This window comes from Xyrauchen texanus, chromosome 23 (assembly GCF_025860055.1).
Source record: "Xyrauchen texanus isolate HMW12.3.18 chromosome 23, RBS_HiC_50CHRs, whole genome shotgun sequence".
NCBI classification, from domain to species: domain Eukaryota; kingdom Metazoa; phylum Chordata; class Actinopteri; order Cypriniformes; family Catostomidae; genus Xyrauchen; species Xyrauchen texanus.
This window is the reverse complement of record NC_068298.1, coordinates 9,417,375-9,433,661: the sequence shown is the minus strand read 5'-3', so window position 1 is coordinate 9,433,661 and position 16,287 is coordinate 9,417,375. Positions and strand designations below refer to the sequence as shown.

The 16,287-nt window shown below is 38.4% G+C and overlaps 2 protein-coding genes across 9 annotated transcripts in view; one reads left to right on the top strand and one right to left on the bottom strand.

The window, feature by feature from the left end:
- Positions 1-5,612: 5,612 nt before the first annotated feature.
- LOC127663062 (transmembrane protein 109-like) lies at positions 5,613-10,535 on the top strand. Its single transcript, XM_052154475.1, has 3 exons — positions 5,613-6,620; positions 8,793-8,895; positions 10,177-10,535. The coding sequence occupies exons 1-3, from the start codon at positions 6,411-6,413 to the stop codon at positions 10,533-10,535; spliced, it is 672 nt and encodes a 223-aa protein (XP_052010435.1). The 5' UTR covers positions 5,613-6,410.
- The window catches only part of LOC127663060 (acrosomal protein KIAA1210-like), a 52,776-nt gene continuing 46,699 nt past the window's right edge, over positions 10,211-16,287 (bottom strand). For 6 of the 8 annotated variants that reach the window (XM_052154469.1, XM_052154473.1, XM_052154474.1 and 3 more), the window contains 4 exons: positions 14,845-16,234; positions 14,372-14,496; positions 13,934-14,021; positions 10,212-13,603 (listed from right to left, as the gene is read on the bottom strand). In XM_052154469.1, the coding sequence (XP_052010429.1) occupies positions 13,440-13,603; positions 13,934-14,021; positions 14,372-14,496; positions 14,845-16,234 (1,767 nt within the window). In that variant the 3' untranslated portion in view covers positions 10,212-13,439. Of the gene's footprint in view, positions 13,604-13,933; positions 14,022-14,371; positions 14,497-14,844; positions 16,235-16,287 lie in introns of all 8 variants that reach the window. The other 2 variants (XM_052154467.1, XM_052154468.1) reach the window with 1 other exon arrangement.

The following is a 16,287-nucleotide window of genomic DNA, read 5'->3' as shown; positions in this document are numbered from 1 at the left end:
TTCTTGTGGACTTCTTCAATGTCATCATCCACTACTGAATTTCAATTCCAATACTCAAGAATGCAAAAAAATAACCCAAATCATACAAATTGAATATCAAGAATGCATTGAATTGTGACTCGTGGGCAAGAACCCGGTAATACGGTGGCAGAAAAAAGACATTTCTCGTTGCGTTTTCCCTCAAATATCTTGCTGTAATCTCACGAAAGTCTGACGGCTCGTGAGAATTTTTATACTCTGTCAACATTTGTTGTTTTGTTGGGCATAATATGAATAAAGTAATAAACACATGGAGGAAAGGAGCGTTTACAGACTTTATTCTTTTAACGTGTTACTAGTCATGCAAAACCTTACTGATGCGATGATAATGCCAGAATAACCGGTCCTGCTTGACCCGCTCTGAGTGGGATCCTTACCAGCGTCAGCCGGCATGGGAGGCAGGCGCATTAACAAGGAGGCTAAATGCCACAGCCCCTATGGTCAGTCGCTAGTGTGCCTCTTGGGGCCAGGGGACTGAGGTTTACACATACAGCACAGCTATCACATACAAGCTGGCTCCAGTTACACACACCCCCTAAACCTCACTTCTATCAGGGTCACGGCACCACTGTAACGGTCCTGCTTGACCTGCTCAGACTTGCACTTGGTGACAACAGAAGTGAAATCTTTATGCTGCAGCCTCAATAAAACAGGGAACACACTTTCAGGGGTGTTTTGAGCTTTTTACAGTACTGACTGTAGCACAGGTAAAGCAAAACAGTGTACCCTTTTTGGGGGTCTGGGGACATGCTCCGGGAGAAACATTTAGCAAAAACGGCACTTAAGCATTTAATTCTGGTGACATTAAGAGCAGCATTTTTACCTTTTCACAAGTATATCGGGCTACAAATCATTGATAAAATACTTATTCGCACAGCACATCCAGCCCTAGTTAAAGTACCTCAAAATCAGCTACCTGCTGTGGCAGGACCATGGTATTGTGATGGTATCAGATGGTAATACTGCGGTGCATTGATGTACACCATAGCATTTACACAGTACATGTAAAAAAAAAACAAAAAAAACATGCAATGATACTTTTTGATACCCGTTTGGTTGGAAAAATGGCTTTACCTTAAGTTGTTCAAAAGCTACACATTGCATGTGTTGAACTTAATGAAGACATTCAATCGCTATCAAATTAAGGTTCACTTGCAGGTTTTGATTCAAAATATAACCTTATGAATGGGGAGAGCTGTAAACTGTCACCTACATGTCACAAAATCGTAGATGACTTATCTTAAAAAAAAAAAAAAAGGCAATTTTTATAGTAGTGAACTCCACACATGGTTCTCTCCAGTAGGATTTTTGAGTGTAAAACATGTAGAAGATTAGTGGACTGGTGGCCAATTCGTTAAGTTATGTGCCGTTCCTCTCAAAAGTGGTTTATTATTCTTGATTCTTGTCTCCTCCCCAGTGAACCGCCATAACAATGTCTATGGGACCGCTGTGTTATGCTTTGTTTGCTACCTCATATTAAAAATAAACAGTTTAGAATTTATTGTGGGGCCCCCCTGGACCTGTGGACCTCTAGAATCGTTACCACCTTCCATCCCACTAGCTACGGTCCTGCTCGGGGGCAGACTTCACTGGGACTATCCCGGTGGGTATTGAATAATTTTGGCAGTTGCATGCATGTACCTCTTTATACAGTATATATTCTATTACACACTGTTATAAATAAACCAATACAAATGTCAATTATCTTGAATGCTATCATGACTTTTATTTTTAAATCATGTACACAATGACACTAGACCAGTTGTTTATATGTTATTTATCTGTATAACTCGAGTGGACCTCATTATTTGACATACAAATCACAATAATGGTGACAACCAAAAACAACATTTGAGTACAAGATGAGCTCTGAATAATCATAAAATGACAAATAACTGCAAGTTACAACAATTACAATAACAGCAGCATAAATAAAATCGACAAACAGTAAAGCTTTGAGCAGTACATTGAAATTTGCTTAATTTATTCAAACCGTAAAACATTAGTGGGAGTTGAAGTGCAGCTTGCTGAATAATGTTCATACTGTCACACCTGAGACTTTTGCCCTAGCGGCCACCAGAGTTCGCTAGGTGTTTAAGAGTCTTTTAGTTTGAAGATTGGTTTACCTTCTTGTGTCTCTGTTCCTGGTTCCTGCCCTGATTGTTCCCAACTGTTTCTCGTTTACCCCAATGTATTTAATGTCCTTGTGTTTGCTCGTGTCTTGGTCAGTTGTTTCCTGTTATCCCATGGATGTAATGTTTGTTCAGTTCCAGATTTTTTGTTTTGTTCCTGTGCTTTCCAAGTGTGGTGTGGTGCAGCCTGTGTTTGGTGGGCCGCTCTGGGCCAGAAAGTCCAGGGCCACTTTTTAGTCCCAGTCTGCCCCTGCTAGTTCTGATTCTAAACAGGCAACAGAAATACAGGACGCATGACATGATTGCTAAAATATTGTCAGGGAAAATGTTTCTTCCAGTGGGGATTCCTTTAAGACTGCAAGGGAAGCTCAGCTTCCCCTATAATGTCAAAAAAATAATGGTCAAATATGTACTATTGTGTAAACAATTTATTGACTAAAAATGCGTTAGAACACGTTCATCTCGAAGACGAGTTCGTTCAGAATCAGCTACATTACATACAGCAGGTCGGCTGACTCGATTTACTTCTCATACATTCCCAGTAAGCGTCAGTGCATTTCCCTGTTGAAGCCGAGCGTCCATTGACTTCAATGGGGCTGCTCTGAACAGTTTTTTCAGTGCTCGAAAATAGACGGTCATTGGATAAATGCTGCGATTATGTCCCGCCCACGGACGCTCAGCGTCTCTGGGGGTGAATGAGGAGTGGGCTGGCCCGGACTCCGGGCTTCCGCGTGATGATTGGAGGATCTGTCGAAAGACTGCATCTCTTTTTGATTGACATCTCTTTTTGATTTCCCCTCTTTGAAAGACCAGCAGCGGCCACTGGTTTCTTCATACAATTTTTATACAGACGATAATCTGCTGGCTATTACAAACATTTTCTGGGGGTGCTATGGGCTACCAGCCCCACCCTAGTGCGGCTTCTGCCAACAAAACCCTCCTAATTCAAACACTTTGATGTAAACAAACCCACAAAAAGCCTTTAATCTGCTTTAAATCGTCTGTTTCTATATCTATCCATATATATCCATCTACCAATCTGACGATCTTTGTGACAGCTGTCTATCAATCTATCTAGACTGTCTAACTAAACTATCCGGGGCTTAGCCCAGACCATTTTATTTCCACACTAGCAACCACTTCTCTGTAGTCCAAATCTGGTGAGAGGGTATTCTTTGAGTTTTGCTCTGCCTTGGCCTGTTTCTACAGTTCCTAAATCTTCCACTCTAGTACTATCCTCAACATCCTCTCTCCTCCCTGAATCATCTGTGATGCAAAAGAACAGATACAGCACATAACTTATTGCAAATCAGCTTCAAACAACTAATTCATCAAGTGCTACATATGTCAAATTGTGGACCAATACCATTGAAGAAAATGTATTGGGAAGAGCAGATCAGTGGGATTGCCCTAAGATCTATCATGATTCTTGAATTTTCATGTACATTACCATAAAGTCATCATAAAAGAGTTATATTATAGTGAGTAAAGTGAAGTAAAAACATTTTTTTAATATAAATATTTATTTTATTTTTTGACATAAATAGTCAAAATGATGTATAAGATCCTAAGTTAAAGCAATACATGAATGACTTTAGTCTAAGTTCATTGACACACCATTGAATCGAACATTAATTCTCCATGTTCATCTGTCAAAATCCTTTCATTAGGATCATTGGGATAAATAATGTTTCACTTTGAACTTTCTCTAAAGTAAAGTGACTTATTAATTGTTACCAGTTTCCATGTCTGATTCTAGCACAGCTGCTGCTCCTCAGTCTGTTGCTCATCTTTGCTACACTCTACAAAACCATTTAATCAAATCAAAGTGTATATTTCCTACAAACTAATATCACAAAACAAGTCACACTTACATTTTATGTTAATGCTTATTGGTTATCCTTAGAGAAAACAACACCTGATAAACAGTGTTACAATTAATGCAAACTTTAAAACAGTGAAAAAGACACTCAATTAGCATAATATGACATGTAACATGTATATAAATAAATAACAATTTCCAACATTCTTTTGAATGTCCATGTACTAAAATAAAATAATTGGTGCCATGATTATACCTTCATTTACTATTACTATTATTTTAAATGGCCATGGAAAATGAAGCAATGTGATAACAATTTTAACTGGTCGCAAAAAGTAGTCCGTTAATTTACCTGATGAACTTTCACCTTTTGCTGACCCTTTATGCTTGACAGAGCTAATGTGTGCTTCTAAATCACTTGCACCTTTATTAGCAACTAACACATAAGTGCAGCTTTACATGTCATACATTCTGCTTCCCACGGATCTCCACCTGGACGAAAGCATGGGAATTTTTTGTGCAAATCTTCTGTAAATTTGCACTTTTCTTTGGGCATTGTTTCCACTCTGTCATTTCCTGCTACTGTCAAGCAACTGTTTAATTGCGAACACAACATCGCTTCGTGCGTTTGCGGAGAGATTGACAGGCAGGAATTTTGCCAATAGTTGCTGCAAGCCTCTTATAATAAACCAATTGGCATGCGAGAAGGTGGGACTTACAGAGGGGTTAAAGCAATGCAAACATGCGCAAACCACAATAAAGTATTAGACCAGATACACATCAAAATGCAACTACAGCCGAATCCCGGACATTTTTGCAAATTTAGAAATCCCGGCCGGGCGCATTTTTAAGGTCAGAAAAATGTCCGGGAAAAAGAGGACGTATGGTCACCCTACTACTGTGGGTGAAAGCCAGCCAGATGATGATCTTCAGACTTTAAGGATAAAAAAAAAAAAAGTGAATTCTTACCCACTGACTTTGGAATAATCCCCAAAGCCTCATTTGCTTCATTTTTGCTGTCTTTCCTTCTAACTGCTGTTAACTCGCCACTAAGTAACGTTAGTTGATGTCAGCTCCTTCCCTACCTGCTGCATATTCAACAGAGCGGAAGAAACGGAGTAGCCCATAGGCTACCGACAGCAAAGGAACTTATTCTATAGGCTAGATTATTTATAAGACCTATGTCTATTTTTAGCCAAACCACAAAGAAATAAGGCAACTTATGATTTCGGGGGTTTACTTAGACTATTGTCCGGTTTCATATTTGTCAGTCAACTTTTCAAAATACATTCGGGGCTGAAGCCCCGGCAAAATCGGCTGACGCCGCGTGTGTCTTACAGTATTGTGTATATTATGAAAATTCTAATTTTCAAAACTAGTTTAAACTTTCAGATAAGGCTTTGTCAAGCCAACATCAAAGTTTGACAACAGCAAAGACAAACTTTACCTATCTAGTTGTTTTTATAATTATTATAAAAATATATCCATAGCCTATTTATCGCTCACGTTTCCTAATGTATTATTTATTTTATTTTTTTCCTCGTATTTTCCTCCATATCCCTGATAAGTCTTTGCTCCATTTAACCCTTCATGAAAAAAACGCGTCTCAGCCTGCAAATCTGTGCATTGCCTCCGGTGCTTCACTGTCAGCGAGCGGCGCGTCAACCCAAGACTGCTCCTGTGATTTTCAACGAAGCTGACTGTCGCGTCGTTCGGTTGCTTGCAGTGCCGACAAAGTGTTCTGCAAGGGGCGGACACAACTGTAACAACTGTCTTCAGTCGAACAACCGCACTCAGTGAAGGACGGTAGTCGGTTCTTTATACGGATCTTTTCAAACGCGTTTAACATCCGCACAGAGACAAACTGGATTCCGATTTCGGATCCTCACATCACAAACAACGTTCACTCACGGACTCTCAGGAAAAACGTCTTACAGGCAACTCGACACTATTCTAAAGTAGAATTTTTCAAATTACATTGTATCTTAATTTACACTTTATTGTACCATATACAGTCACCACGTGCCCTTGGCAGCGCGCGCTGGACTACTACACGCACTCTTTAACTTTTGAGTCAGTATTACTTAATATATGACTTAAGTAAATATTTAAATACGAATAGAATTTAATCAGCTACGCTTACCAGCTTATTCTTATTGTTAAGTTACGGAGTTATTGTTTTGTGACACGCCATCCGTCAATCTGTGGCACAGCCATGAACTAGATCTAGCTGCAGGCAATAAACAAAACAAAACTACATTTATATCAGCTGTTGGTTCTTTTAATCTATACATTTGCAACAAGGTCATCGCTAAACATTTGACGAAACCGAAGTACGAATCATTCTCAATTCTTCGGTAGTTTTTCTCTTTTCCATAAACTTTCGGGCGCGTGTTGTATTGATCCGGGTTTTAAGGATGTCTATTCACAACGGTGCGTCCAAATCGAAAAAGCTTCTTGTTCTTGGGTTTTTGCTTCTGGCTCGTTCAGTTTTGTGTCACGGGTTTCTTGAAGCGTCCAACTCTAGCTCTTATAATTTGGGGTCTGTTATTCTGGAGCCTCTGGATGGGCTGAGAAGATATGTGGAGTCCATTGTTGGCACGCACGTGATTGGGATTTGTGCTGAGGTAACTTTTTTTTTAATATTTTCAATTATTTAATGAAACAACAGGCTCATACAAATTCGTACATATTTTACGTGTTGGCTATTTCGTATTATTTCAAGTTTGTTCATATAAATTTGTAAATTTGTATGAAGGAGGGACAAATCAAATGTTTTTGGTGTAATCAACATTATGCCACACATTCTGTAGATTCAGCTTTACTTGTTTTGAACATGGAATATTCCTTCAACTTCTAATGGGAACTTTTCTGCCTCTTATTCTCTAATGAATGCATAAACTTTTTGGTGTTTGGTATTCATGGCTCTCCTTCTTCCTGCTTTTATCCCTCTCTCATATTCCCCCTCTTCTTGCTAATCCTTCTTTAACACCCTCCTCTCCTCACTCATCCTTTGCCCTAATTTCATCTGCTTGTTCCCCTCACCCAACTCTCCCCCACTTCTCTTTGACCCAGAATGCTGTGTTGTACCTTGAGTCAGTTGTTGGCCCAGAGAACGTCTATTCTTTTGCTATGGTAAGAAAAAGTAAAAGGTTGAATCCTGTGTCAGAGTTCATCTCAAAGCAGTCAATCAGACTGATTCATGCGCATGCACTTGTTTTGACATGCATACTGCTCCACCTTGTGTGTGACTGTCTGTTTGAAAGCGACAACTGGTACTGTAAAAGAGCCAGAACAGGTGCTCAAGTGTTTATATTGTCTGCGGCTCATGCCCAGGAGGGCAAACAATGCTGCTTTTGTACATTTGCTCCCTTCATGAAGTCATGCACATTTTTCCTGTTTGAGAAAAAGTTTGTTTGCCTGTTAATCATTGTGTTCTTAAATGAAGTGGCCTTGTGTATATTCGAGCACAAGTAATGTATTAGTAATGAGTTTGCATGTGTGTTAGTGTTAAAGTTAAGGGGGATGTCCAGCTGTCACTCTGGAAGCTTTGCTTGCACTTATATATATATATATATATATATACACACACACACACACACACACACACACGCACACCTTAATGTGCCTTGTGGCATGCTCACAGACACTATTAAAGATTACTGTCCACCTCCTTGCCTCACCTCAAATTAGATATACTAATTTAGCTAACTTCCTATCTGTTCACTTTTCTGGTTTGTAAACTGAAAATAAATGAATCTCGAAAATAAATGAAAGAATGTTCCAGTTTAATACAAGTTCAGCTCAATTAACAGCATTTGTGGATTAATGTTGATAACCACAAAAAATTATTTTAACTCACCCCTCGTTTATTTAAAAAAAGCGTTTACAGTATTACACATACAATGGAAGTGAATGGGGCCAGTCCATAAACGCTAAAATACACATTGTTACAAAAGTATTGCCACAAGATGTAAACATTATGTGCATTAACATGATTTGGTGTGATAATACTTTTCAGTGTAAAGTTAAATCCAATACTGGGAATACATTTCGTTGTCATGACAACAAAGGTATCGTATTGGATATTACTTTGCACAGATTAGGTCTGTAGGCAATTTTATACCACTAAAATCACGTCAACACATACGTTTAAGTTTTATAGCTATACTTTTGAAACAGTGTGCATATTAGAGTTGATGGACTGGCCCTATTCACTTCCTTTATAAGTGTCGTACTGCAACAGCAAATCTTTGCATTTAAAAAAAATTATAATCATTTATAAATAAAGGAGGGATGAGACTAATTTGTTGTTGTTGTGGAAATCAACATTGCCACAAATTCTTTTAATTGAGCTTAATTTGAATTGAACCAGGAACAATCTCTTTAAAATTAATACAAAATGTATATAACTTGTTCTCAGCTTTGGGACTACTGTTTTAGGATGAACTGATGATTTTCTGGTTATGCATTATCAATGTAGGCTATTTATAACAGACAAGGTTAACGGTGTGAGTTTAATCATTTTTATTTTTTTAAGACAGCATGTCACAGATGCTGTTGATAGAGCTTAAAAACACGATTGAACCCAGAAAATTCCTGTAATTACATCACTCATGCATTGTATCAAACAGTTTATTGGTTAATGATTAGCAGTGGACAGTGATCTGTGAGTTCTCCAGTTCACACTGCCTTCTGTAGTAAACACATTTCAACAAGGCACACTGCACAGATATTTCATTGAGTCTAACTGCTTTCTTTCGCCATTCCCTTTTCTTTTCCATCCATTTTTCATTCAGTTTGTTGAAATGTTGCTGAAGTTTGTCGCTGAAGGAGCTGCGAGTGGACTGAATGTCATTGCTGCCTATGTATCTGAGATTCTCAGAGCGACAGGAGTGAATGGTGAGGAAAGGTCATTTGTCAGGGTATAGCCTGTGTATATTGAAATATAATTAATTTAACTTGCACATGCTTTTATATTCTCAAAAACAAATGTAAATCAGTATGTAATGATTGTTAAAATGTAGACCATTTGAAGCTCAGTTGTTGAGTAATAACATGAGAAAGTATGTGTATTGTTGCCCCTGGGAGTTGCCTCAATACTGACATACTGTAAATCACATATGTGTGACTTAGTGTATGGAATGCCCAAATGATAGACAGAAATGAGAATGAGAAAGACAGGTTGCTTTTCATTGCAGATAAATGTACAGACAAAATGCAATTGTCCAACTCATGGCAAGCAGCACTATCACTATTACTTTTGCTTGTACTGTACATAAGGTTAGTGGTTTGAACAAACCCCTAAACCAGAGTATTACGCTTTGAAGTAACTTGTCCCACACAATTTATGTTACGTAAACAATTCCTCAAATAATGTGGTTTGTTGAGAAGTGTACAGGTATAGTTCTAAGTGATCTGACCTAAAACGAGTGAAAAAATCCCATCAATTTACAATGACAGAGTAGTAACACCCTAGCGACCACCCAGAACAGCCTAGTAACAGCGTTGTAACTCCTCAGAACATCAAAGCAACCACATAGCAATGTTATAGTTAACAGCAACCTAGCAACTCCCCAGGAACCATGGCAAGATTTTAGCAAATACCTAGAACACTCTAACAATACCCTAGCAACCACAAAGGACACCCTAATTACACCCTAGCAACAACAAAGAACAGAGCAAGAGGAATGGTCTAGCAACCACTCTGAGCACCCTAGCAACTGCTGACAAACCACCTTGAGCACCCTAGCAACTTCTGAGAATATCTCAGCAATTACCAAGAACTCCCTCGCTACCACTAAGAACATCTTAGACCACATAGCAACAGCTTAGCAACCACCCAAAACACAATTTCATCCACCCAGCAATGAACGCCACCTATCAACTCCATGGCAACCAATCCATATCTCAGCAACGACATAGCAACATTCTAGGAACCACCAAGAGTACGCTAGCAACACCATAACAACCACTTGGAACATCTAGCAACCACATAACTATCGACCACCCAGGAAATCTTAGCAATGACTTGCCAAATACTGAGAAAGTTAGCGAAATATGCAAAACCATGTAGAACATTTTCAGGCCAACTCTTGAGTTTTGAACTGGCAAGCACCATTCACATTTTCTTCAGAAAAATAAAAAAAATAAAATTAACAGATGTTCTCTCTTTCTTCATAGAGACAATATCTATCCCTCATTTCACCGCTGAGGGCGTTTCTACCGTCACCAAATTGGCACTGCTGACTCTGACTAGTTATTGGATCCTGTCTGTCTTGCTGCGGGTCACTGTGGCATTCATAAAGCGGGTTTTTTGGCTGCTTAAATTGATCATAGTCCTTTTGCTCTTCATACGGATCGTCAATGACCCCACTGCCTCGCCAGATACCACCTTAATGAGACTGACACTACTTGTGCTTATCTGTGCCGTGTTTGGAGTCGCTACAAGCAACAGTGGTGAGAAGGCAGCCAGTCTCGAGAGCCGAGTCAGCAGCCTGGAGGGACATGTCAAAGGGATGTTAAAGAGGAAGAAAGAGTAATAAGCAACTCAAAACAAGGAGGAAAGCAGATGAGGTGGAGCAATGCTACAGACTCATGAAAAAAGGGAGATAAGGACTCAGGGATGAATCAGGCCATGTCTATACTGCAGCTAAATACAGTTGTGAAGTGCTCAAACAATTATATTCCGTACACACAGAATTCGTTTTTTATGGGAGTGAGAATAACATTCTACAACTGAATTAAATCCTGAAAAATTCAGGTAGGGACATCCATATTTACTTGAAATCTACCTAGTGGATAACTGTACGTTTAAAATAGCAAGATGCCAAACCGTTGTATATGGATTGATCACTATATCAATAATTGCTATTTCAGGAGTGATTCCTGTATTCCATGCATACATGGAATATTTTTTTTTAAATGCGGTTGTCACTCACAAAACTTTGTAACTTAATTCAGAAGCATTGGGATTGTTTTTGTCTGACTTTGCCTTATCTCTCTGTATTTCATGTGAAACAGCTCCATGTTTCTGGTGGCATTTCACACTAGCCAGTCAAACATGTTTTCTTGAAATTATCTATTTCTACAAGAATGTAAAGGACAAACAAGCTAAACCCAGTCAGACACCCTGTGTGAATTGTATGTGAAAATATTAATGTTTTCTGTTCCCTCAGATCTTTTCAAGGATTGTTATTGTTTTTCTGTGCCCTTATTTGAAATGATGAACAGATTTAGAAAGGGTTTAAAAGTACTCATTGATAAAAGTAAACAAAAGTGCAAAATGTGAACTTTAAGCTTTAAAATAAACAAAGTTTTAGTATTTTGAAAAATGTAAAACAAAGAAAATTAGTAACAATGCAACCTTGTTACACTGAACATGTTAAAAGGGCAGTTCATGCAAAAATGAAAGTTCCCTCAATATTTACTTGATTTAATGCAAATTAATGGTGGCCAGAACTTTGAAGCTTCAAAAAGCACAAAGATTATCCATACAACTCCAGTGGTTAAATCCATGACTTCAGAAGTGATATGATAGGTGTGGGCAAGAAACACATCAATATTCAAATGATTTTTTTTTATTATACATTTTTTACTATCACCAGCCCACCTAAGCACTCTTTTCTCCTAAAGAGTTCTTTTGTTTTTGGCGATTCGTATTCTTTAAGCATATCACTGGGCATGGAGGGGTGTTTAAAGAAATTGATTGCTGAAAGTTCCCTGGGAAAATGTTTCATAGGTCATTTGGAGCTAGCGCTCATACAGCTGACATCAATGGGATCATACATTTTCTGTTTGCGGATGACAGTTCTCTTCTTTAGTTCCCCAAGTATACTTGCATACTAACTAAAGCAGATGCTCCATAACTAAACACAGGATCCAATGTCACCTTAAATAAATTCTTCACATCAGGGACTCGTTTTTAGGGAAAAGGTTTAATTAGCATTGCAAGTAGAAGACCAGCTCCTAATTCATGCCCATGGTTTTGAAATGAATATGTTTAGCAAGTACATACGGGTGTGGTGTTTGGGTGTCCATGCTTTTGGCCATGTGTCTGACTGATAGCAACAATTAAACTTTTTTACAATGCATAAGAATTGGAAAATTAATGGAATGATGTCAATGTAAAATATTAATCAGTTTAAAGATACTAGATTAGAAAATGTGACATTGTGTTGGTTGACAGATCAAATAAACATGACTCCATTTTATTATTTTTCTTTTTTTTGGTACTTCACATGTTATGTACAAGTCACAAAACTGTGAACGTAAATACAAAAATAGATCAAAAATCCATAAAACATACAAGAGTGAGATAAATAAATACAAAGACACCTTCGGCTCCATTATGATAACCGTGTCATTATTATGTTTAAAGGCTATACTATAACATACCAAAGTTACATAGTAAAGAGCCTGAATAAAAATACAGCTTTGATGGTGGTTCATAACGTTCACATGTTGTTTTTCAGGCTGAACAGGAGTGCAGTTTTTTGGTAACAAAACTTTTTTTTCTCTCTTTCAGTCTGAAACAGTCCAATTGAATTACGAACACAGATCTGTATTACATCATAGCCTATTTATGTGTATTTCCATTGTACACCAAATCATGATACAGATAGAATGCATTACCCATAAGCCCCAGTCATTTTCCATTTCCTTTTCCATTTCCATTACATTGGAACAGGAATAGTTAACCAAAAATAAAAATTCTGTTCTTTACTCACCCTCATGTTATTCTAAACTCATTTGACTTTCTTCTGTGGAACACAAAAGGAGATGTTTGCTTCAGTCACCACTCATCCAATCATTGCATGGAAAAAAAGACGCAATGAAAGTGAATGGTGACCGAAGCAAATATTTTGCCTAACATCTCTTTTTATGTTTCAAAGCAGAAAGTAATACAGGTTTTGAACTATATGAGGGTGAGTAAATGATGACAGAATTTACATTTTTTGGGTGAACTACAGACCTTATTCACGCTAGCGCCATCTTTGATTTTTAATGGGAATGACAACGAGGCTGTGAGGGATAGACTTACAGTCTCTTTAATGGCCTGTACTACAGTTTAAAATGTTTTTGGATCGTTCCGTGGACAAAACATTGAAAAAATTCTCAGTGGACAAAAAACTTAAGCCAACATGAGTTGTGGAAAATCTGATGTGATCTAAGAGCTTTACACAGTTTTGTACTGTTCGTGCCATTGAAGAGATGGTACGTCTATCCCTCACAGCCTGCATAACATGAATAAGCATGAATAAGGTCTATTCTTTTAATTACATCAGGCAAGCTCTGATTAAGCAAAACTAGGCTGTATATGTGTCCAATAACTGCTCACATCCATTACTGCAGTGTAACAAAGATATAGAAGAGAAAGCCACTGAAGTGTATTGGGAAAGGTTATGAAGTGTGTGTTTATGAAGCCTGTATACCAACTGGGCCATTCACTGAACAATCTGGGGCATTTCACTCCAAGCTTTGGCCTTCTTTTTGGCTAAGGCCAGCCAAGGGGGCTCATCCTGGGATAAAGGAGCAGTGGATGGGCTAGGAAGTCTCTTACTATCCTTCTCCATCATGGACGTGTTGGATATCTCAAGTGAGCAAGACACTGTTCATAAAAAATAATATTAAACAAGTTTGAATCTATATATTGCACTTTAAATGTATTATGGTACTGATCATTGATAATTGATCTTTAAAGATTGTTTATAGGTAGGCAGTTACAACAAGTATCTACTAGGGGGCAGACATGAGCTGATTTAGTTTTTCTTTTAGCTCAATGCATGAAAACCTCACCTCATGCTAGTAAGTTGGGCTATTAAAAAATGCATTTAGTGACTTTGCAGGTCAATGATTTGTCAACAGAACAAATGTAATAAATGAAAGCGCTGCTATGTAAGGCCATGACGGTGTCAGATACTAATAGAAAGATTGTTACCCTTTATAGTTGAACATGGCTGTGTAAGTTGCTCTTTGGCGATTGAATTCGACAAGCTGGGGAGTGAACTCTGACTTTTGACTTCCTCCTGGAAACAAATGGATAAAATATTAAAGATAATGGAGATATATTGAACATTTAAGATAAACATAACTTTTCTATTCAGGAAAATGTATATCTAACTTTAAGGGCCAAAAGTACAACTATAGCAATGCAAGAAGCCTACATTTGTAATTACAATATTAGTAAAAAGTTAAGAATGCTTTACACAGTCCATAAACATGCAGTATCTTTACAAAGTGGACACACGTAGACTATAATGAGAGTAAAATGACAACTTGATAATCGAAGTACTCAAAAATATTAGGTGAAATATTGCATAATTCGATGGCACTATACTTTTGCACAGTACATATTTGTCCATGTAGCAGTACAAACCTGTGAAGAAAGTTTTTCTGGAGAGGTCTCTAGGGAGTTTTCAATGTAGTTCCTCTGTTTCTGCCTGGCCACAGATATCCAGCTCGGAGACCCTGTTTCACCAACAGATATTCTACCCACTGTTTCTGAAAATTACATGTAACATAGTACATAAATTAAGAAAATGTTCACAATGGAGACTTAAAAACAATGGAATTTATTTATTTACTTTTTAAATAAAAGTTCCTGTATGTGCTGAGCATTAAAAAAAGTGTGTAATCTTATACACAATTACAATTATACAAATTATAATAGCTTTCTCCAATTAATGCAAAAATTGTATTTAATGTTGTCTTTTAACATGCATTACTGTTTCTTTCAATTTATGCCCATACAAAAATACTCTAACAGAAGACCTCCTAAAAATCTGTATTATGGATGTTGCAATTGGCCTTTTTTGTCCATTCTATCAGCTTTTTTAAAACTGGAGATACCTGGGATTTTCTTGGCCAACATCACAGTTTCAACAAGCAGCTCTGGTTTCTTGGGCAAGATGGGCTTCTTGCCATGTTGGTCAATGTCTGGGATTGCTTGTGCCTCCGAAGACTCTGTTTGTGTGGGTATCGAAGGCAATTCTCCATCTATACCATAACGCTGGAGAGCTGCTGTCCTTCTCAACCGCACTCCAAAAGGGTTCTCTGGGGTCATCTCTTCTTGAACGTGAGACATCACTTTCTGCTTGAGAAGAACTGGGGAACTCTGAGTTTGGGCTGGATTGGAGGATTCTTCTTGATTTACAGGCTTAAGGAACTCAGTTTTTGGGGGGAGATCATTTGTACTTGATAAAATAGTTGCTTCAGTCTCAGGTACAGACTGCGAGATGATCTGGGGTTGCTCTTTGGCAATGCCAGAAACCAATGATCGTTGCCATGCAGGGGCAATGGTGAACTGAGGTCGACCCTCAGGGGTGCTTGCCTGTTGTTTCTTGGGTGAATCTGGAAATTCTTGCTGATCAGAAACTACCTCAAGCTTTTCAGAAGACACCTCTTGAGGCCTACTAGACGCAACTTGCTGTTTGTTTGGCGCAGGCTCCACTTCCTTCTCTGGAGTATGCATTGTTGTATTGGAGAATTGAGAAGGAATAATCGGACTCTCCAGGACATGAGACAAAGTAGAGAAAAATACCTCAACAGGCTGCTCTTCAAACTCATCAGGGGTCCCTTTTGAGTTCAATGCATTGGCTCTGACTGTCTGATCTGATGTAGCAAAATGTTCAACATCAATTGTCATTGAGTCTCTTTTGTTACCTGAAGTCTCTTCTTTCTCTAGCTCTAAAGGACCCATCTGACCTCTAATGTCTTGAGATTCTCCCACATTAGTAGCCTTATCTTTTCTCTCCAGTTCCACCACCATCAAGTCATCTTTCTCATCTTCATCTTCACCAACTTTGGTTGCTCTCTCCAATTCTGCTTTTTCCTCAACAACAGATTCCTCTTCCTTATCTTCACCCCTTTCCTTCAAATTCACTGCAAAAGCTCTTGACGTATCAGCCTTCTCAATCAACTCCTCTTGAAACTCTGTCTTTCCTTCTTCCTCTTTGGCATGCTCGGCATTGCCTGCTTCTTTCTCAACGTTGGCTTCAGGCACTTGACGATCTTCATCAGTAGACACGTTTTGGGAAAACTCTGGCAGCTCTAATAGCTGATCCAATAGCTCCAAGTCCTCTTCGGAGATCTCTTCTGAATCTGTAGTGGATTCTGAAAGCAAATCGGGTGGAGGAACCTGTTCCTTTGTGGTCGTGATAGGCTCCAATTGATCAAGAAGATGCTTATTGGCTTCCTCTTTTATCTGAGCAACTAAACTCCCACTATTTATATCTGAAACCTACAGAAGGACAGCACAGAATTAAAACTTATTCATGAGACTAAGTAACTGTT